This window comes from Euprymna scolopes, chromosome 18 (genome assembly GCF_053919585.1).
Source record: "Euprymna scolopes isolate OS-2025 chromosome 18, ASM5391958v1, whole genome shotgun sequence".
Lineage (NCBI taxonomy): Eukaryota > Metazoa > Mollusca > Cephalopoda > Sepiida > Sepiolidae > Euprymna > Euprymna scolopes.
In genome coordinates, this window is record NC_136499.1 from 113654626 (window position 1) to 113677125 (window position 22500).

Genomic DNA, 22500 nt, shown 5'->3' on the forward strand with positions numbered 1-22500 from the left:
TTTTCGTTTCTTTTTTACGATCTTTTTCTTACAAATCATTAAAGATTTGTAATTCAAATGAAAATTCGATAATATTCAATAATACACACACACACACACACACACACATATATATATATATATATATATATATATATATATATATATATATGATGAAAATAATGGAAATAGTATTCCGACAAAATAGAGAAATAAAAAGGAACAAACCGTATTATGTGTTCATCAACGTTTCGTCTTTATTTCGAGACTTCCTATATATATAGTAATGAAATCAAAGGGATGTAGTGTTTACTTGATATACGCAATGGTAAACTTCAAACTAATATAAATAACAGTATTTATATATAGAAAATTTAATCCCGACCGAACTAAAAAAGCACAATACGCAATAGAGAGTAAAGCTTATTGTAAGAGAAAGAACATTAAAATTGTAAATTGAACTTTACAATCAAAATTTATTGTTCGACTGAATACGCCAAAAAACAATAGTCCTTATTCCGCGGAGTTTTAAAGAATGCTATTCTTTCTATTCTTCTCATCGGAGGACAGAAAGAGAAGCCATATCCAAATGCTTTCTTTGAAAGATCGGCGTAGGAGTGATGTTAGGATTGCTGCAGGGATTGAAGAAGTATGGGCTCATTCTGTTAGTGCTCAGACCATACGCCGCAATTTACATCAAATTGGTTTGCATACCTGTTATCCCAAGAGTAAACCTCCTTTTTCTACATGGTGGTCACCACTTATCAAGGCCCGGAAGCCACTTGGGGATATGGGTTATTGCGCGTAGTAATCGTTAGTAATGGAGATTTGAAAGTGTCTAACGATTCATCAGGAATTTGTTTGTGTTGGACTTGAACACATCCAAGTTGTAGTTAGGTGGGAGACAGGCATATGGAAGAGAGTTCCACAGGCGTGCACTTCTAAGAAAGAAGTTTTTTTCATGGAATCTACGTTTTGATTTAGACACAGATAAAGAGTGGGGAAAATTATTGACAGTGGTTTAAGCTAGACGGGTGTTTATCGTGAAAGATTGGCGAGGGGGTACCAGAGATTTGAGCTCAGACGAGCACTTGCCATGGAAATAACGATAAAACAATGACAGGCTAGCAACGTCTCTTCTGTGGGAGAGAGGTTGCAGGGAAGAGAAAAGGAGCATCCCCCGCTAAGCCACGAAGTCTATTTTGTACTCTGTCAAGGCAGGATAGGCTTTTTTTAGCAGCTCCTGGCCAGATATGGCAGCAGTATTCCATCCTTAGACGTACTTGGCTTTTATATAGATAGAGAATTGCATTAGCAGTGAGATATCTTCTAGGCGGTAGAAGGATCCCACCATTTTTCCAGCGACCTTGGCAACAGACTTGATGTACGTGTTCCATTTCAGATCAGGAGTAAAGGTTAATCACAGAAACTTACCAAAACATGGAGCCTCCCTAAGACGAGAGCCATCTGCTTCAATTGATGTCAGATGTGGATCAGAGCGTTGGTGATGTAAATATAGAAGCTTGGTTTTAGATGAATTAAAAGTAATCAGACACCTCTGAAGACAATACACAAGAAAGCAACAAAGTTTGCTGAAGATTTCTCGATAAGAACATGGATTACAGAAACCATGTCCTATGGTCTGATGAGATGAAGATTAATTTGTTTGCTTCCGATGACTTCAAACATGTGTGATGGCTGCCAGATGAGGAGTACCAAAATAAGTGTATCCTGCCTACCGTCAAGCATGGTGGTGGAATGGGAATGTCATGGACTGCAGATGTTGGAGAGTTATATTTCATTGAGGAAAACATGAACTCCAAAATGTACTGTGAAATACTGCAGCAAAGTATGATCTCCGCCCTCCAGAAACTGGCTCGCAAGGCAATGTTCCAGCAAGAAAACGACCTCTAACCCACCTCCAAGACGACCACTGCTTTACTGAAAAGGCTTAGAGTGAAGGTGATGGACCGACCAAACATTCTCCAGACTAAACTCAATAGAACATCTTCGGGGGAATCCTCAAGCGGAAAATGAAGGTGTGAAAAGTCTCAAATATCCGCCACCTACGCGATTTCCTAATTGAAGAGTGGAAGAGCATTCCAGTGGCTACCTGTAAAGCTCTAGTAAACTCCATGCCTAGTAGAGTAAAAGCTGTTCTGGATAATGATAGTGGCCACACAAAATATTGATTGTTGACGTGGTACATGGTAATATTGACAACTTTCCTGAAGGGGTGTACTTACTTTTGTTATCACGTGTCTACTTTTTAATGACTATATTTCGAATTATTTTTAAGGGGAAAACAAACCTGATAGAGTTCAAAATAGACTTCGTAGCCTCGTAGGAGATGTCCTTTTCTCTTCCTTGCAACCTCTATCTCACAGAAGAGATGTTGCGAGTTTGTCTCTGATGTATCGTTATTTTCATGGAAAGTGTTCGACTGGGCTTCAATCTATGGTCCCCCCTCGCCAAACTTTCACAAGAAACACTCGTCTAGCTGTAAACACTATCAATAATTCCCCCCACTCTTTATCTGTACCTAAACCTAAACATAGATCCCATGATCAAAGCTTCTTTCTTAGAACTGCACGCCTGTGGAATTGTCTTCCGTTTTCCTGCTTTCCGGCTGACTACAATATGGTTGTCTTCAAGTCTAACGTAAATAAGTTCTTGATGAACCGTTCCATATAAGTTATCAAATTTACCAAATTTTCATTACTAATGATTACTATATTGTCCAATTTTTACTGTACACTTTTTAACCCTTATCCTTGAGTGGCCTCTTGGCCTTGATAATGTGGTGATGCCTATGTAAAAAAAAAAAACAACAACTCTGTTATATAAGCATCATACAGACTACCTTTCATTGTATCAAAGTGTTATTTTGTCAGTGTTGTCCCATGAAGGAATATACTTAAATAATATCTGCAAAAATGCGATGAGTGTACTCACTTTTGTGGTGCACTGTGTGTGCATATATATATATATATATATATATATATATATATATATATATATATATATATATATATATATATAACTACTTCATTTACTCACATAAAATTAATATACGAAAGTATAGATTTATGCGTAAACTTTAAGTATTTACTTCAAAAGTGCTCAATACGTAGGTAGAGTTAGTTAGTAATTTATAAAATATATATGGCGATTAAGCTACACTGAATATTCGGCGTTTCATCCACTCTAGGATTCGTCAGCCTGACGAATCTTAGAGTGGATGAAACGCCGAATATTCAGTGTAGCTTAATCGCCATATATATTTTATAAATTACTATATATATATATATATATATATATATATATATATATATATATATATATATATAAATGCGAGCATGAAAAGTAATATGGTTTAGCTTAAACATGAAAAAGTAAAGGACTAGTTGTTAAAACTGCAAAAGTAAAGGATAAGATATTCTAGCAAAAATATAAATGTATAACTTATAAAATATTGCAGCATTAAGAATTGATTATATAATGTTATAAATTGAATTTTTTAAAAATTCTTAATGCTGCAATATTTTAAGATATAAATTATATTTTTTACTAGAATATCTTGTCCTTTTCTTTTCCAGTTTTAACAACTAGTCCTTTACTTTTTCATGTTTAAGCTTAACCATATTGCTTTTCATGCTCGCATTTTTTTTTAATTGTAATCCATGATTTTTCCAGGCTTCCAATAAATTCACTTTTTCTTTGTTTTATTTTAGTCTTATTTTTTTTGCACCCATGAACACATATGTAATAACATTGTACGGCGCTCGTCTGCTTTCAATAAAATCCCTCAATTATCTACGTTTCATGCTTTCATTCTCTCTGTTTCACTTGTTACTTCTCTTTTCGCGACAGCAGTGAATTAGTAGCAACATTAATCACTGAAGCGACGTGGTTGCTATGGAAACCAGTCATAAAAACGTTGCTCACCTCCTTACATCTTTTTACGATTTTGAACACTAGAAAATTCATCATAACTTTTGTTTTACTGAACAAAAATTGATTTTTAAAACATCAAAATATAGCTGAGAAGGTAATCTATAAACTGTAGTAATTGTTTGAAATTTGGTTGAAAAATGAGTGAGCGGTGAAGCTTATAAGCAGTTCTAAATGGCTAATACTGTCACTTAACCATCTATTCAAACACTCCCGTGTTTGAATATATATATATATATATATATATATATATATATATATATATATATATATATATATATATATATATATATATATATAACCATTATTTCTGTGTTCACTCTGCATTGGAGAATAACATTCTGTCTCGCGATGAGGGAGGATGAATTGTCTACATAGCTGTGCTGTGGGGTTATGCTCTGGCGTCATCAGGAAGTTTTCGTTATTATATAACATATTACTCATCAGCCACATTTGTTGCTGCTGTACCCAACCTCAAAATGACACAGTGTTTCCGATTACATGGGAAGTGAAACAAATCTATATTTATTTATTTTGCTTACAAACCAAGCACACGGCAACAAGTTACGGTTTGTTGATTCGGATGAATTCAATAACTTTGTAAAACAGTTTTATTTACTGCCCCTCCCACTTCGAGGGCAGAGTTAGTCAAAAGATCAGATTTTAATCTGGAGAAAATTCCCCTGACTAAAATTAGGTACTGGATTAGATAAAATGAAAACTGTTTCAAAAAGCACGTCTATATTGGTTAAGAGGTAATAGTAAGGAAAAATATCAAACAAACATTTTCTCCCACGTTTCACTCGAGACTTCCAATGACGTCACTTTATTTGACATGTTAACTCAATTTCTTCTTGATAGTGTAATTTGGGAATAGTTAGCTTAGAGATTCTTTTTGGGTCCTGTTTTAGATGGAGAGATATGGCAACAATACTGCATGCATAGGCAAATGGTAGCTTTGTAGAGATATAGAATACTTTCATGCGTGAATAATTTTTCTAGTACAGTAGAGGGAGCCCACCTTATTTGCAGCAGCATTGGCAATATCCTCGATGTATTTGTTCTAATTCATGTTTCCTGTAAATGTTAAGCCAAGGGGTTTAAACGATGATTTCTTGGGTATCGTATTGTCATGGTAATTGGAGTTGAGAAGGTTTCTTGTGATTGAATGCTGCAAAGAATGTGGGTTCCCTCTATCGAGCTAGAAGACTACTCACGCCTGAGAGTATCCTGTACCTCTACAAGGCCACCATTCGACCATGCATGGAGTATTGTTGTCACACCTGGGTTAATGCATCTACCACTTGTCTCTCCCTCTTAGATAAAGTTCAAAAAAAAATTGTCAATCTAATCGGTTCCACTTTATCAACTAAGCTCCAGCCCCTGTCCCATCGCCGCAATGTTGCATCACTGTGCCTGCTTAACAAATATTTTAATGGAATGTGTTCTGATGAACTCGTTTCACTTGTACCCCTCGACGTACATATCCCCGACAAACCCGCTTAGCAATAAGATCTCACCCCTTTACTGTTGTTGTCCCTAAATGCCAGAAAGCTTTCTATTCTAATAGTTTCTTCCCTCGATCAGCTAGACTTGGGAATTCCCTTCCTGCTGCCTGCTTCCCTGGCTGTACTGGTATGCAGAAGTTTAAATGTAACATAAACAAATATCTTGTTAATCTTTCCTAGACATGGCTCCAAATAGTAGCCCCTTACGTCCAAGTGGCGATATGCTTTGTGAAGGATGAACATAAGTAAAAAAAAAAATTGTTAAAGGAAAGAAGCTTAATCTTAGTAGCATTAAATGTTCTTTCTTTTTCTCTTTCTTTTTGTTGTGAATATTATTGTAATTGTTTTTAATGGTTTTCAAAATAACACGATCTGTGTTTTAATATCTTTTTAATTTTTTTAATGTTTAAAGGGTTCCCTTAAAATGTCTTAATTTTAGCATCTTTACATGTATTCTGTAATATTAACCCTCCTCTAAAGGAAATTAAAATAGGATAGCCCAGAAGCTAATAGTAAGGAAAAGGATCAAGCTAGCTTTTCCCCCACGTTTCTATCGAGACTTCCTGTGACGTCACTTTATTTGACACGTTAACTCAGTTTCTTCTTGAATGTATTTTTCGATATAATCACCACCAGTATCAATGCACTTTTTCCTATGCCCGGGTGCCCATGGCGCCCTTTATTTACTAGGGTCGTTCCAAAAGTAAAGTTTCCTATTTTTTTTTTAACTAAAAAAAAACTATAGGCCATGAAGACCAGAGTGCTATGATTAAACGAGCAACCTTTTCTGCCCCAGAATTTAATTTTTTACATAGTCATCACCATTCTCAATGCACTTTGGCCAGGAATTCAATGACGTGTATCTGCTTCTGACGCACTTCCATGACAGGTGTTGCTTTCTTAGAGTTTCACACCGTTAGTATCTGCAACAGAGAGATTAAACTTTTAGGTCATGAATGCAAAAGTTCAGGCATTATAATTAATCGGAATAAAAAATAGGAGGCCTTACTTTTTGAACGGCCTTTGTATTATCAGGCGATATATTATATTGTGCATCGAGTTTCAGTGTTTACTTCAACAGTGCTTAATGCATGAATAAAGTTAGTAGTAAAGTGTTTGTAAGGTGATTGCTATTAATATATTTTCATAGTTTTACTATACGACCGTCTGTGTGCGTAATTACCTAAAATAGATAATTGCTTGACATTAACTGTTATTTAATGTGTGTCTATTTATTGACATAAAGACAGACTAGCGTTATTTCGCACATATGAATGTATTCACATGTAACATTTGACACAAGGGAGATAACTGTGCAACACTTTTCCAACATCTTATATGAGAAGTGTTCGAACAGTTATGCCTCCTTTTTTTATATTCGGCCCGAATGGATCAGAAAGGAATTGCAGATTGCATTGCTAGGATGACTGAACTGATGCATTCATGATCTGAAAAATTCATCTCTCTGTTGTAGATATTGACGGTGTGAAGCTCTAAGAAAATAACCTCTGTCAAAAGCAAAAAAAAAAACATATTCTACAAAACAACCAAACCAAACACCAGGAATAAATATTCGAATATATAAAGAACTCAAAGCATATTTTTTTTTTAAATACTGGATTCGATATTTAAAAACCTGGAAAGTGTTAATATGCTGTAAAAAAAATAATCAAATTAATCGAAGCCGGGCAACATTAGGAAACCCTCATAAATGATATATAAATAATATGTTTATTAAAGAGCGGAAAATACATGAGCCATGTTTTAATTAAATCAATGTATTCATCTCAGCTTAAAAAAGTCTCCCATAATATGAAATAGCTGTATTTATAAAAATTAGTTTATGTGTGGTAATAATCTATAGTAATATTATATAGTAATAATGCATAGTACTATTATATAACCAGCATTCGCTCATGTATGGAATATTGTTGGCACATCTGGGTTGGTGCATTTACTATTATTCCCTCCATGGTCCAAAAAAGAATGTCCAGTCTAATAGATTCCGCACTGTCAACTAAGCTCCAACTTCTGTCTCATCGCCGTAATGTTGCATCCCTGTGCTTGTTTACAGGTATTTTAATGAAATGCGCTCTGATGAAATCTTCGCCTTTGTACTCCTTCGACGTACATGCCCCCACCAACCCGTTTAGCAACAAAATCCCCCCCCTTTACTGCATAGGTCCCTAGATGCCGGAAAGCTCTCTACTCTAATAGTTTTATTTCCTCGGCCTTCTTGACTTTGGAATTCCCTCCCAGTTACTGGTTTCCCTCACTGTACTGACATGCGGAAGTTTAACTGTAATATAAACCAAAATGTCGCTCGTCTCTAAATGCATTGTTTGAGATGTTTGAACGTGACTAAAAAATATACCGTGGTTTAATTTGGTAGCCATTTTTGTTTGGAAATATTATAGAAATTTATCTTATAGTCTATGTAAAGATTAGTAAAATAATCTATATATTAATAGGATAGCGCGTGCGTTATTTATTTTCTGTGTCACACATTTACATCCGAGTGACTGTCGTTTAATTGTTATGGACTTCAATTTCTTGTCATAAATAATTTTACCAAGAATTCTTTATAAGTTTTGGTTTCAGTTTCGATTATAGCTGATAACACTTAAGTCATCTATTTTTTTTTATAAATAATTTTACCAAGAATTCTTCATAAGTTTTGGTTTTGGTTTCGATTATAGCTGAAGGAACTAAAGTTATGTATATATACGTATATATTTTTTTCTTCATAAGTTGTGGTTTCGATTTCGGTTTCGATTCAAGCCAAATTATATGGATATACATTTTTGAAATCACAACTTTATAATATATAAAAATCGAGAGAACATTGACTCTATAATAATATATATGAAATCTGCATGAATCAAACTATCATATTTCAGGGTATTTTATGACCGGGCTATGCCAAGCGTCCCTGGTAGCTTAGATAAACACTTTTGCAGTTTTAACAAAAGAGGGTTTTTTTTTACATGAAAGTCACCACTTATCAAGGCCCAGAAGCCACTCGGGGATAAGAGTTATTTTGTGTACAGTAATCAATGGATTAGTGTTGCAGTATCCAATGGTATTGGAGATTTGATGAAGTGTCATTACTTAGGAGGGCGGTTCATCAGGAATTTGTTTATGTTGGACTTGAAGACATCCATGTTGAAGTCAGGAGGGAAACAGACAAGTGGTAGATAGTTCCACAGACGTGTAGTTCTAAGAAAGAAGCTTTGTTCATGGAATCTACGTTTTGGTTTTGGCACAGCTAAAGAGTGGGGAAAACTTTTGACAGTGGTTTCAGCTAGACGAGTGTTTATCGTGAAAGATTAGAGATTAGAGCTCAGACGAGCACCTGCCATGGAAATAACGATAAAACAAAGATAGGCTTGCAACGTCTCTTCTACAATAATATTAAAGCGTCTCCATTTACGCTGAACATTCACAGAATGCCAACATCAATATATTACATATGAATGAGTTTGTTGTGGAAATTCCACAGTTCTCGCTAATACTATAGGATACTGCTTACCGTTGTGTGTATGTTTCTCTTGTAACCTAGGTTGTCGTCAATGATGTTAAATTTGACTATTGAAACGAGGACGCTGATTTGCTTTTAAAGGTTTTATTTAAGCAGAACAATTACAGAAAAATTACGAAAGAAAAGGAGCGAGAATTGAAGAGAGGCCGATAGCTACCTATGGGTCATCGTCCCCGAGCCTCTGCTATACGTAAACGACGCATACTTTTATGATAGATCCATTGTGTTAAACCTGTGTCATTATTTTTATTTCTTTTTTTTTTTTTTTTTTTTTTTTTTAGTTGACCCGAATACCCCCGGACTAACTGATGAATATTGTTTGGAAATATCATACAAAGTACCTGATATTGACCAGTCGGCTTATTCGCTCGAATATTGGCAGAGAATTCGTAAGTGATAAGAATTTTTTGTTGCTTTTATTTTATTTTTTGTTGTTTTTGTTGGTTTTTTGTTAATTTACGTATAATGCTCAGAAAGTAAGGGAGATAATTCATCTCGATTTATCTCGAAAACATGGCTTCTTTGGAGACCAAACACTTATAGAGATTGTTCTCAAATGAGTATTTATAATCTATAATATAAATCTCACCTGTCTGTTTAAATGTATGTATGTATGTATGTATGTATGTATGTATGTATGTATGTATGTATGAATGTGTGTATGTATGTATGTATGTATGTCTACCTAAAACTTTCGACAGAGGCGACAAATTTTCACGAGATCGGTATCATTTTGAAGCTTCGAGTCTCGGACGACAAATATCAAAAAATTGGCCAAAAACAGTAATTCCTTTACCCCCAACTGAGCAGTTTTCTATAAGAAGAGTCGATTTTTTTATTTCATTTTTATTTTATTTATTTATTTATTTATTTATTTATTTATTTATTTTTGCGAGCGATTTTTGCAAATCATCGTATCGATTGAATTGGCTTTGCCTTATTTTAACGTTCCTAACTCCAAATCGCGTCATGGAGTAGCAGTAAGACGTCAGATTTTCTTTCACTTTCTTTTCCGCCTTCGCGTCACGGGGTCCAGCCTGCCCGCCTACTACCACTTTTTTCTTTATTTTTTCTTTTTTGCTCAACACACATCTTCAAACACCCGGGCAACGCCGGGCACACACGCTAGTCACTTATAAAAGTCAAAAGCCACTCGAGTGGTTAATGAGGTAGAATAATTGTCAGCTGAAAGATGAATAATATTACGAGAGTATTGGGAAAGATTAATGAGATGGACTAATCATGGACTGGTGAAAATTTTTGGGAAATATACATAGTACGCAATATTAACCAGTTGCCTTATTCGCTCGAATACTGGCAGAGAATACGTAAGTGACAAGAATTATGGGAGTTTTGTTTTTATTTTGTTCATTATATTTTTTTAGTTTATGTCGTACAATGCCTAGAAGGTAAGGGAGGTAATTCATCTTGATATATTGTAGAAGACTAATCACTGATAGAAACTGTTCTCAAATGATCGCAACTTATGAAGGTCAAATCAAATCGAGAATAATGGTTAATAAGATAAAATGATTGCCAGTTGAGAGATGAAGAACACGATAATATGATTTGAAGGATGGGGTGCACTAAGCCGTTACCACAGGAGACAAGGCATGTGAACTGAAAAATGACGTCATGCATAGTAGTCAAAGCAAACAAAACCTGTCCAGCAGATAGACTGTCGATAATGAATGAAAGCGTTTTTGAAAAAAAAAAAAAAAAGAATGAAAAATCTTTTTAAAAATATATTTAAAAAAAAAGATAAAGAAAGAAACACGATTTATACTTAAATTTAATTATATTCAATATTAATTTAAAAAAAAAACGAAAAAAAACAACAAGAATTAACTCAAAAAGAAAAGTAGTACGTTGTCCCTGCGATGAAAGAATGCATCGCGGTTTATCATGCATTCAAAAAACTAAAATTCGTTTTTTTTTTTGTTTTTTTTTTTACATGGGGATCACCACTTATCAAGGCCCGGAAGCCACTCGGGGATAAGGGTTATTTTGTGTACAATAATCAATGGGGTAATATCGTAGTAATAGTTGGTATTGGAGATTTGATAAAGTGTCTTACTTAAGGGGGCGATTAATCAGGAATTTGTTTATGTTGGATTTGAAGACGTCCAAGTTGTAGTCAGGCGGGAAAGAGGCAAACGGAAGAGAATTCCACAGGTGTGCACTTCTCAGAAAAAAGCTTTGTTCATGGAATCTACGTTTTGATTTAGGCACAGATAAAGAGTGGGGAAAATTATTGACAGTGGTTTTAGCTAGACAGGTGTTTATCATGAAGGATTGGCGAGGGGGGACCAGAGATTGGAGCTCGGACGTGCACTTGCCATGGAAATAACGATAAAACAAAGACAGGCTCGCAACGTCTCTTCTGTTGGAGAGAGGTTGCAGGGAAGAGAAGAGAGCATCCCCCACTAAGCCACGAAGTCAATTTTGTACTTTGTCAAGGCAGGATAGGCTGTTTGTGAAGTTTCAGCCAAAATGTGGTAGCAGTACTCCACCCTTGGACGTACTTGGCGTTTATTATATATATATATATATATATATATATATATATATATATATATATATATATATATTAGTATCGTCCCCGCATTATTTGATTTTGTGTATTGATATGACTATTAAACCCCATTTTTTCTATTTATTTAAAAAGAAAATACAACTTCGTTATATATGGATCGTCGAATTGCATTCATCTGCAAAAGATCTAGCTAATTTGCAGATTCTCTTAAACATCCATTTTAATTAATTCCCTATTAGCTTTTTCGGTTTTCATATAGGACGATTATCTTTAGTTTACTATTACATGTAATTATATTCATGCAGATATTCTACATGATTTATACATGCGCAATATTTGCGTAAAAAGATTATAGTAAACACAAACCTCTATTATGTATGCGCATATATATTTTTGTTAAAAAAATGTTGCCTGCCTACCAAACTCCTCTGTCAATTTTTAGTCTTTGGACATAAACCTTTATTTATAGGGCATTCGAAACCATGCGACATTTTATATGTAGGTTATAGCCGTAGAAAATCGGTGGAAAAGTGTGAAAATGAAAGAAAATTAAATTTGCCAGGTGAAGGTTGAACGACGGCATTACAAATACGCATGCGTAACGTAATAGATATTCGTTCAAGTTTTCATTTTTAGCTTTGAAGTAAACATGTCTTCATAGTTCAGTCATTAACGTCAAAGTAAATCGTAAGCTAAACGTTTTGGTTTCGATTCACGAGTCATTTTTTTTTAACTTATTGGGTCTAATAAAATATGCTAATAAATACGAAGTCTGCATTTATCAAAATATCATGTTTTAGCATATTTTACGACCGGGCAATACCGGGCGACCTGTTAGCACACACACACACACACACACAGACACACACGCATATATATATATATATACATTTTATATATATACTAGCATTTAGGCCCAGCGTTGGCCGGGTGTTTGGAGGTGTATGCTGATCAAAAAAAAGGGGGTAATTTCTTTAACTTTGACCCCTATTATGATCCCTTAACATTTATTGTTTGGGGCTAAAATCAAGTCATTAAGTTAGATCCATGTCCAACGAACCTATATCTAAAATTTCAAGTGTGCAGACCCAAAATTGTCGGAGAAGTTTGGTAGAGTTCTCAAAGGTCAAATCGTTGAACTTTGACCCCTTAATCGCCAAATTTCTGGCCGAAACCGGATCACATCGATTGTCCAAAATCTCAGTACTCTGTATATAAAATTTCGAGTCTGTAGACTAAACATTGACGGAGTTATTGCGTAGGGAAATTTACACAGACACACACACAGACACACACACATACACACACACAGACACGTTCACTTTTATATATATATATATATATATATATATATATATATATATATATATATATATATATATATATATAACATAATCGTCAGGTCAGCGAAGTTAAGCAACGAAGAGCCTGGTCAGTATTAAATCGGTGTGTGATCATTTTGGGATGCTATGTGGCATTGTATCCAGTCGTCCTGAACTTAAATATACTTACAACTAGAAAAAAAACAGTGCTAACTCAGGAGAGGTTAGGGTTAGAGTTAGATGTGATTGATGATTGCGCAATTCTTGTCACAGCTTCACGTGCCGTCGCCCTTCAGTGGATATCCATAGAAACACCCGTCTGGCTGAAACTACTGTCAATAATTTTCCCCACTCTCTATCTGTGCCTGAATCCAAACGTGGATTCCATGAGCAAAGCTTCTTTCTTAGAACTGCACGCCAGTGGAACTCTCTGCCGCTTGCCTGTTTCTCACCTGACTACAACTTGGACGTCTTCAAGTCCAACATAAACAAACTCCTGACAAACCGCCCCCTTAAGTAAGACACTCTATCAAAACCTCCAATACTAATGATTACTACAATACTATCATTGATTACTGTACACGCAATAACCCTTATTCCTGTGTGGTCCTGCTACTATGGGTCTGAATACCTCCACTTCAAAAGCCACCATACTAAAAACTGTCTAAAATCAATACCCTACTCCCTAGCACGTAGAGTCTGCACCATAGTAACAGACAGACACCTCCGTTCGGCTAGACTGAATGAACTACAAAAAAACTGCGGAAAAGAGGATATCCACTACCACTAATACAGAAAGGTAGTGAACTGGCTGAAAAAATTCCAATAGAATCCCAAAAGAACACAACAAAGAATAAATTTTAGCATACGTGTCCACACACAACACAAACAACCCAGAACTATTTACACAGATAACAAAAAACCTTATCCTCCTCAATCAGAACGACAAACAAAACAACATACTTAAAACAACAAACATAATAAAAAGCAAACGCCAACCCAAAAACTTAAAACATATCCTAACTTCCTCAAAACTCGTTCCACGCACTATAAAAGGGATTACAAAATGCAACAAACTGCGATGTGACTTAATAATAGAAGGTAACACATACACATTCAAAAACCCAACACAAACATTCAAAATAAAAAAGGATCTAAATTGCACCTCCAGAAATGTAGTATATGCACTAAGATGCACACTAAGGCGGAAACGAAAATTCACAATACTAAAATCTAAGAATTCAAAAAATAAATATCAAAATTAAATGAAAACACCCCTACCCTTATTTCAAAAGAGCTGGTTCCCCCTCCCCCTTCCTCACACATATACATTAGTAACGACCTTGGATCACAGTTACCTTCCTAGGGAAGCAAATAACTTCATAATACTATAAAACAGTACACACATTCCTCAAACTAATAAAAGAAAACACACACACATCCTACCCTAAAGGAAAAGAAAAACACAAGCAGAAAGAGAGAGAGAGAGAGAGAGAGGGTCAGAGAGAGATACACAAGACAGAGGTGACCACAGCCCAATAAAACAGTAATAAAAATTGAACTTTCCAATGAATAGTAGACACTTACACGTTTCCACCTCTTGGAAACATTTCAAATGAACTACGAAAATGCTATTTTTACATCTCCAACAAATTTTGAATATATTCTAAGCATTTTAAATAATTTCTGAAGAGGACGCTTCACAGAACGTCTGAAACGCGTTAAAAACGATTTCAATGATTTAAAAACATTATTACAATGATCTAAACATAATTCTCAATGGAAAACCAAGACACGGAATAATAAAATAATGTTAAAAAATACACATTGTTGGTGACCAACCCCTTATTTATATATATATATATATATATATATATATATATATATATATATATATATATATATATATATATATATATATATATATATACACGCGGGGCATGCAATAAGTAATGCCCTTGACCCACTTCCCTGACTGTACTGACATGCAGAAGTTTAAGTGTAATGCATACAGACCTCTTACTGCTCAACTCCCTGCATAGTATATCTGAAAATTATATCAAAGATAAGTAGCCTACTACATCAAAGTCAGTACTTTGCCTTGTTTGGGGCGAAAATTCACTTAAAAAGAAAACGTGTTGACTTGTAATGCTGTTTCGAATAAATGTTTCTGCAGAAAATGGAAGAAAAATAATTTTATTTATGTAATTTATTTCAGATTTGATGCGAACCCAGCTTGCTTTCATGGTGATTGCTCTCTTATGTTACCTGTTGGCCTATGTGTTTGGTATTGTCGTCTGCTGTGCACGATCATCAAAATGGGCTTTACTCTCAACTGTCTTCACCTACACAACAGGTATGATTTTCTTTGTTCGTTTACTGTAACACTCTCTATTCCCAACAATAAGTTGATACAAGCAAGTCATGCTTACGTGATAAAAGAGTGACCGAGCGTCATTATCGTCCTCCGACTGACGGGAAAAATGCGTGAAAAGTGACATTAATATTATTTCTTATTCATGAGGGTCGTTCCAAAAGTAAGCCCCTTCCCCCCCCCCTTTTTTTTGACTCAAAAACTAAAACGTTGAAGAACTATGAAGATGGAAGTAGTTATAATAAAACAAGTGACCTTTTATGCTTCAGAATTTAGTTTCCTGCATAGCCACCATCATTCTCAAAGCACTTTCGCCAGCCTTTTTTGATACCTTCGTCGTGAAAGTCCGGCGTGATGTTTTGTAACTCACACCTCTGTCGCTGCTCCGAAATTGACGAACCCATCTCCCAACTGTGCTGACATCAGCTGCATCGGTTTCGTAAATGTTCAACAGATGCCGGTGAATGTTGATCAGTTCATTTTTGTGCGGAATTCAATGACGCATCTCTGCTTCTGACGCACGTTCATAACAGGTTTTTTTAGTCTCACACCGTCATTATCTACAACAGAGAGATGAAAATTTCAGGCCATGAATGCATAAAGTCAGTCATCATAACAAGACAATTTGCAATCCCGTCTGATCCATTTGAGCGGAATAAAAAAATAGGAGACATTACTTTTTGAATGTCTATCGTACTATAACTTATTGCACGCGTCAGTACCCGTGATAAGAATAGGTGGTGACATCACTTTATATCTGTGTAACGTAACGTCGTAAATAGAGAAAAAATAAAAATTAATAAATCTGGGTCGCATTTTTTTTTCTTTTTTAAAAAAAGCGTTTAATTACTACTATTCTCCTATCTCGACAACACTTAAAAAGTCTCTCGCTACCACATGTCTATCTAACCTGATAATCGTTTCCCTTTCTTCCGACCGCATGCTTATTCTCGTTTTCACTTTACAACTCCAAGTCCTTCAGCGTCGACTTTTTATTTGCAAACCACGTGGTGTCCTTTTTTCTTTTTTATTCAGACGCAAGCCCAACCACACTTACCAATTTGCATATGCGCTATAACACTGCTCCTGCTGCTCATGCAATCGCTTGCCATCCATCCTTCGCCTTCTGATGATATTCTCATAGCGTTTATATGTTACATCTGTGGTAGAAATATTTGAACTTTAAACTAAAATTGCAAATGAAAATTCTGTTTTGTGACTAGATTATGTCAAGAAGGATTTTCCAGTAGAAGTTCGAAGTTATTAGTTTATGCTAACGTGTTCAGAAATAAGGTTATGTGCAGGAAGTCCGGAGTGACACGTAGCAAATAATATAAAATTGATGTGATGAATATGAGTACATCTGGGCCCCTCCTCACAAGAATATTTGTAATGTGGTCGTTATGCTCAAATCATGTTCGTTACAGTTCAAACCTCTCCCAGACCTCCACGCCGTCCGATAATGTCGAAAAGGAGCAAACACTCAAAAATAATAAATCTGGGTCGGCTTTTTTTTTCTTCTTTTTTAACACAAGTCGTTTTCATCGTTTTTCTTTCTTCCCGTCTTGACACCAGCTTAAAGGTTTCCCGCTTCTGCTTCGCTACACGCCGGTCGTAGACAGCCATTTCTTTTACGTCCAACTTTTTCGGCGCCGACTTTATTTCTCCCACTACGTGGTGTCCTTTTTTATCCTTTTTCTTCTTTTGCAAACTCACACACATTCCCTAATTTGTATATCTTTTTTTTCCGGCTACTACTGCTAATATCCTCGCAAACCAACAATCTTACATCTCCTGTTGATATTTTCCCACGCGCTAATAAACGCTCTGATATATGTAGTTGCCTTTTGTAAGCCATAAATACAGACACATATGGCAACATAGGAGAGCCGTTGAAAGATATGCCTAAAACCTAAAGCTCTTGTGGACGTGTGCGTAATGTGTATCTGCACCAGTTACATTATATGTTTTCATCAGTACAACTATCTATCTATCTATCTATCTATCTATATAGATATATATATATATATATATATATATATATATATATATAAAAGTGAACGTGTCTGTCTGTGTGTGTGTCTGTGTACATTTCCCTACGAAATAACTCTGTCAATTTTTAGTCTACAGACTCGAAATTTGATATACAGTGTACTGAGATTTGGGAAGATCGATGTGATCAGGTTTCGGCCAGAAATTTGGCTGTTAAGGGGTCAAAGTTCAACGATTTGACCTTTGAGAACTCTACCAAACTTCCCCGACAATTTTGGGTCTAAACACTTGACATTTTAGATATTGGTTCCTTGGACATGGATTTAACTTAATAACTTGATTTGAGCCTGAAACAATAAATATTAAGGGGTTATAATAGGGGTCAAAGTTTTAGAAAATTTCCGTTTTTTTTTGTTGTTGTTTTTGTTTTGTTTTTTTGCTCAGCATACACCTCCAAACACCCGGGCAACGCCGGGCACCCATTGCTAGTATATCTATAAAAGTGAACATGTCTGTGTGTGTGTCTGTGTGTGTGTGTCTGTGTGCATACTCCTACGCAATAACTTTGTCAATTTTCAGTCTACAGACTCGAAGTTTGATATACAGGGTAGTTAGATTTGGGAAAATCTTTGTGGTCGAATTTTGGCCAGAAATCTTACTGTTAAGTGTTCAAAGTTCAACGATTTGACCTTTGAGAACTCTACCAAACTCCTCCGAAAATTTTGGGTCTGCACACTTGAAATTTTAGATATAGATCTCTTGGACATGTATCTAACTGAATAACTTGATTTGAGCCCAAAACAATAAATATCAAGGGGTCATAATAGAGGTTAAAGTTAAAAAAAAAATTGGCTGCTTTTTTTTTTTTTTTTTTTTTTTGCTCAACATACACCTACAAAAACCCGGGCAACGCCGGGCTTAAATGCTAGTTAACAATAAAGAGAAAAGAAGAAAAAAAGAAAGAGAGACAGATCAACTTTACACACCGCCATGGTTGTCGCTGCTACTACTATATAGAGACGTCACGACTCATTGAGCTGATTATGTCAATAAAACTTCAATTGTTTATGTGACGAGCTACCGTTCAGATAAGCTGCTAGAGAGAAAGTATAGTTCGACTATAATATTGATATATATAACGAGTGTATATATGTGAACTGTACATAATGAGTCTGTTTATCTTGTCAACATGTCGTCTATGTGTGTTCATGTAGTTCGTGTTTATTTAATGTGCGTGACGTTATGTTATCGTTATGTTTCTCTTGTTGATGTGTGTATAATGGTTATCTGCACGTGTCGATATACTAAACAGTTTATAGATAGAAGAATAGAATTTTCGCATCGAACATTATTTCTTTCTAAACAGCAATAATCATCATAATCAACTATCAGCAACACTAACTGACATTTTCCGAGAAACTAATAACATAACAATAATACTACACCAATAAAGTCATATAAATCACACTGCATATAAGAACAACGATGCTGTGGAAATAAATACATCCTAAAGTATACACTAACAATTTTTACTGATCAATTTATCATTTTGGAAAGAGTGTCCAGGGTTCAATGCTCGGTCGAGTCGTACTAAAGAGTTGAAAACTGAGAGTTGATGACCCTTTACTACACATTCAGCATTATAATGGGAGGATCAAGATTAAGTGGTGTAATCCTGAGAATGGAGTGGCGCCCTCCTCTATATCTTAATGAAAATAGAGCCTTCGGTCGCCATCGACTATAGTCAGCCAATTAGATTAGTTATCATAACATCAAATATGTAAATTATTCTATTATGGCCTCTTCAGCATATTTTTAACTTTCTCCTTCTTTCTCTCTCTCTCTCTCTCTCTCTCTCTCTCTCTCTCTCTGTATCTATCTATCTCTCCTTCTCTCTCTTTCTCTTTTTCACTCTATCTATCTATCTATCTTCTCTCTTCCTCTCTCACTCGCTATCTCTCTTTCTCTCTCTCTCTTTCTGTCTCGCTCTGTATCTATCCCTCCTTCTCTCTCTTTCTCTTTCTCACTTTTATTATCTATCCTCTCACTCTCTCACTCTCTCTCTCTCTGTCTCTCTGTCTTTCTATCTCTCTCTCTCTCTGTATCTATCTATCTCTCCTTCTCTCTCTTTCTCTTTTTCTATCTATCTATCTATCTATCTTCTCTCTCCCTCTCTCACTCGCTATCTCTCTTTCTCTCTCTCTTTCTCTTTTTCTATCTATCTATCTATCTATCTATCTTCTCTCTCCCTCTCTCACTCGCTATCTCTCTTTCTCTCTCTCTTTCTGTCTCGCTCTGTATCTATCCCTCCTTCTCTCCCTTTCTCTTTCTCACTTTTATTATCTATCCTCTCACTCTCTCACTCTCTCTCTCTGTCTCAGTCTCTCTCTATCTCTCTCTCTCTATCTCTCTTTCTCTCTCTCTCTCTCTCTCTCTCTCTCTATATATATATATATATATATATATATATATATATATATATATATATATATATATATATATATACACACACAGTATCGGCCATAATATAAGGAACGGAACAAAATTTACAATTATTCATGTACATTTAAAAAATTAATGCATGGATTTTTCTGAAATACTCAGAATAAACAAATAGAACCAATGTGTATAAACTAGTACCAAAAAAAAATTACGATTCAATATTGAGAAATATTTTAGTTTAAAATTAAATCTGTGGATTTATCCTGGCCAAAAGTTAAGGAACGAAATAGAAAATTTATTTTTAAGAGACTAAACTTTACATAAAAATAGCTAGTTTTTAATATTGGAACTGCTGATAAGCACAACAAAGAAAAATGGCGTCACCGACTCGTAAAACTCTGTCTCTCCAAGAAAAATAATTAATTTTAAACAATTACAAAGAAAAGAAATCCATTTCAACAATTTCTAATATCGTTCGAAGATCAAAAATTGTTGTTCATCGTGTGATAGCTCGATATAAGAATAAAAATACATTAGAAGCACCCCCTAAAACCGGCAGACCCCCTAAAACGTCTCAAAGAGAAGATAGGATTATGGTAAGGCAGGCTCTTAGTGACCGATTCAAATCCGCAACATCAATTTCCCGTGGGAAAATATATCTAGAAAAACTGTTTCTCGACGGTTAGCAGCTGCCGGATTGCATGCTAGGGTGCCAGTATCTAAACCCTTGATTTCTAAGAACAAAAATAGCCGTTTGAAGTTTGCCCACGAGCATGTCGTCTGGACTGATGAACAATGGGCTAAGGTTCACTTCAGCGATGAATCCAAGTTCAATTTGTTTGGATCTGATGGAAAGAAGCATGTACGGCGTAAAGCAGGTGAACGATTATCCTCCAAATGTGTTAAAAAGACACTTAAATTCCGAGGGGGAAGTGTAATGGTGTGGGGTATGATATCCTCGGAAGGAGTTGGCCCTCTAGTTCGAATCTATGGTAGGGTTAATGCGGAGACTTATAAGCAGCTGCTTCAACAACATGTCATTGAGAGCTTACGCCTTTCACCTAACCAGCCAAGCATTTTTATGCAAGATAACGCCCCTTGCCATAAAGCTAAAAAAGTGATAAGTTACCTCGAGGAAGAAGAAATAAGAGTAATGGACTGGCCAGCGCAGAGTCCGGATCTGAATCCGATAGAAAATGTTTGGAAAATGATTGGAGAAAGAGAACAGACGAGGAATCCCCAAAATCAAAATCATTTGTGGGATTTATTGAAGGAAGAGTGGGAAAAGATAAATCCTGAATTTTGCAATAAACTAATCCAGTCTTGTGGTCGAAGATGCAGTGAGGTCATAAAGAATAAAGGGATGTTTACTAAATATTGAATGAATTTATTTTTTAAAACATTTGCATAAAAAAAAAACATAAAGTTTCTATGTCGTTCCTTTACTTTTTGCCAGGATAAATCCACAGATATAATTTAAAACTAAAATATTTCTCAATATTGAATCGTAATTTTATTTTATTTTATTTATTTATTTATTTATTTATTTTTTGTACTAGTTTATACACATTGGTTCTATTTGTTTATTCTGAGTATTTCAGAAAAATCCATGCTCTAATTTTTTAAATATACATGAATAATTGTAATTTTTTTCCGTTCCTTATATTATGGCCGATACTGTGTATATATATATATATATATATATATATATATATATATATATATATATATATATAGATAGATAGATAGATAGATAGATAGATAGATAGATAGATAGATAGATATATCAAGCAGGCTCTTTCAGTCTTGGACAGACTATGGATATACACGGAGGGCTGCTTGCGCGTGAAATTTTTGTGGCAAGAGTTGCGCAATCTCCAACCACACCTCTCATGAGACGACATTGTTAAATACCAGTGGCAAGTGAAGTACAGGACGACTGGAAACAAATGCCGAGATAAGCGGAGAGCATATACAGCACCCAGAATTCCCCACTTATCTGATACTAACCAGGCTCAACATTGCTTAACTTCGGTGATCTGACGAGAACCGGTGTGTCAACGTGATTATACCGTACATAATATATATATATCCCTCCTTCTCTTTCTTTCTCTTTTTCACTCTATATATCTGTCTATCTATCTATCCCCTCTCTCTCACTCTCTCGCTCTCTCTCTCTCTCAGTGTAAAAGAACGCTCGAATGGACAGTGTGCGCATGCGCATTAGCACGCAGATGTTAAGTGAAACGTTCTACTCGTTACACTTAAAGTTTTTAGGCAATAAAGCTATTGCTTTGATGTTAAGCGCCTTTGTGGTTCTTTTTTATTTGAAAGTCAATTTGGATTAGTTTATGAGATTTGTCATGCAACAAATAATGGACATTCCATGCTAATGACAACAATTAAACTTTTCATATAAACTTTTTATATGAAGAAAAATTGGAACAAAAAAGTTGGATTTTCCGATTTTACTTGCTTTGATAAAATACCTTTTTTTTTCTAAGACTGTTTTTATTTTTCTGGTTATATCTGTGCAAAAATTATTTCTCAAGTTAAATTTGAAAATTTAGAACACCGAATAATGTTATTTCTTTATTATTACGTTTCTGAACTTTTGAAGATGAGGATTGGCTATACGTTGTTTGTTTTTTTTTGTGTGTGTGTTTTTTTATTATTCTTCAGATTACTTTTCGCATCTTGAGTGTCATTTTGCACTTGTTGAAAGGCCCCATGAAAGTCCTCTTATATGAGAATGTCAGTGACCCTCGGCACAGTCTCTTTCATCTTTTCAATTCTCTAATAAATACCGCCTCTCAGGTTTTTCTTAAACTAAGTGAATAACCACAAGTAAC

General features: G+C 35.2%; 1 protein-coding gene across 2 annotated transcripts in view; it reads left to right on the top strand.

Moving 5' to 3' along the window:
- The window catches only part of LOC145297773 (uncharacterized), a 127712-nt gene that overhangs the window by 88035 nt on the left and 17177 nt on the right, over positions 1-22500 (top strand). For both annotated transcript variants that reach the window (XM_080144018.1, XM_080144019.1), the window contains exons 2-3: positions 9264-9371; positions 15059-15196. In XM_080144018.1, the coding sequence (XP_080000144.1) occupies positions 9264-9371; positions 15059-15196 (246 nt within the window). The remainder of the gene's footprint in view (positions 1-9263; positions 9372-15058; positions 15197-22500) is intronic.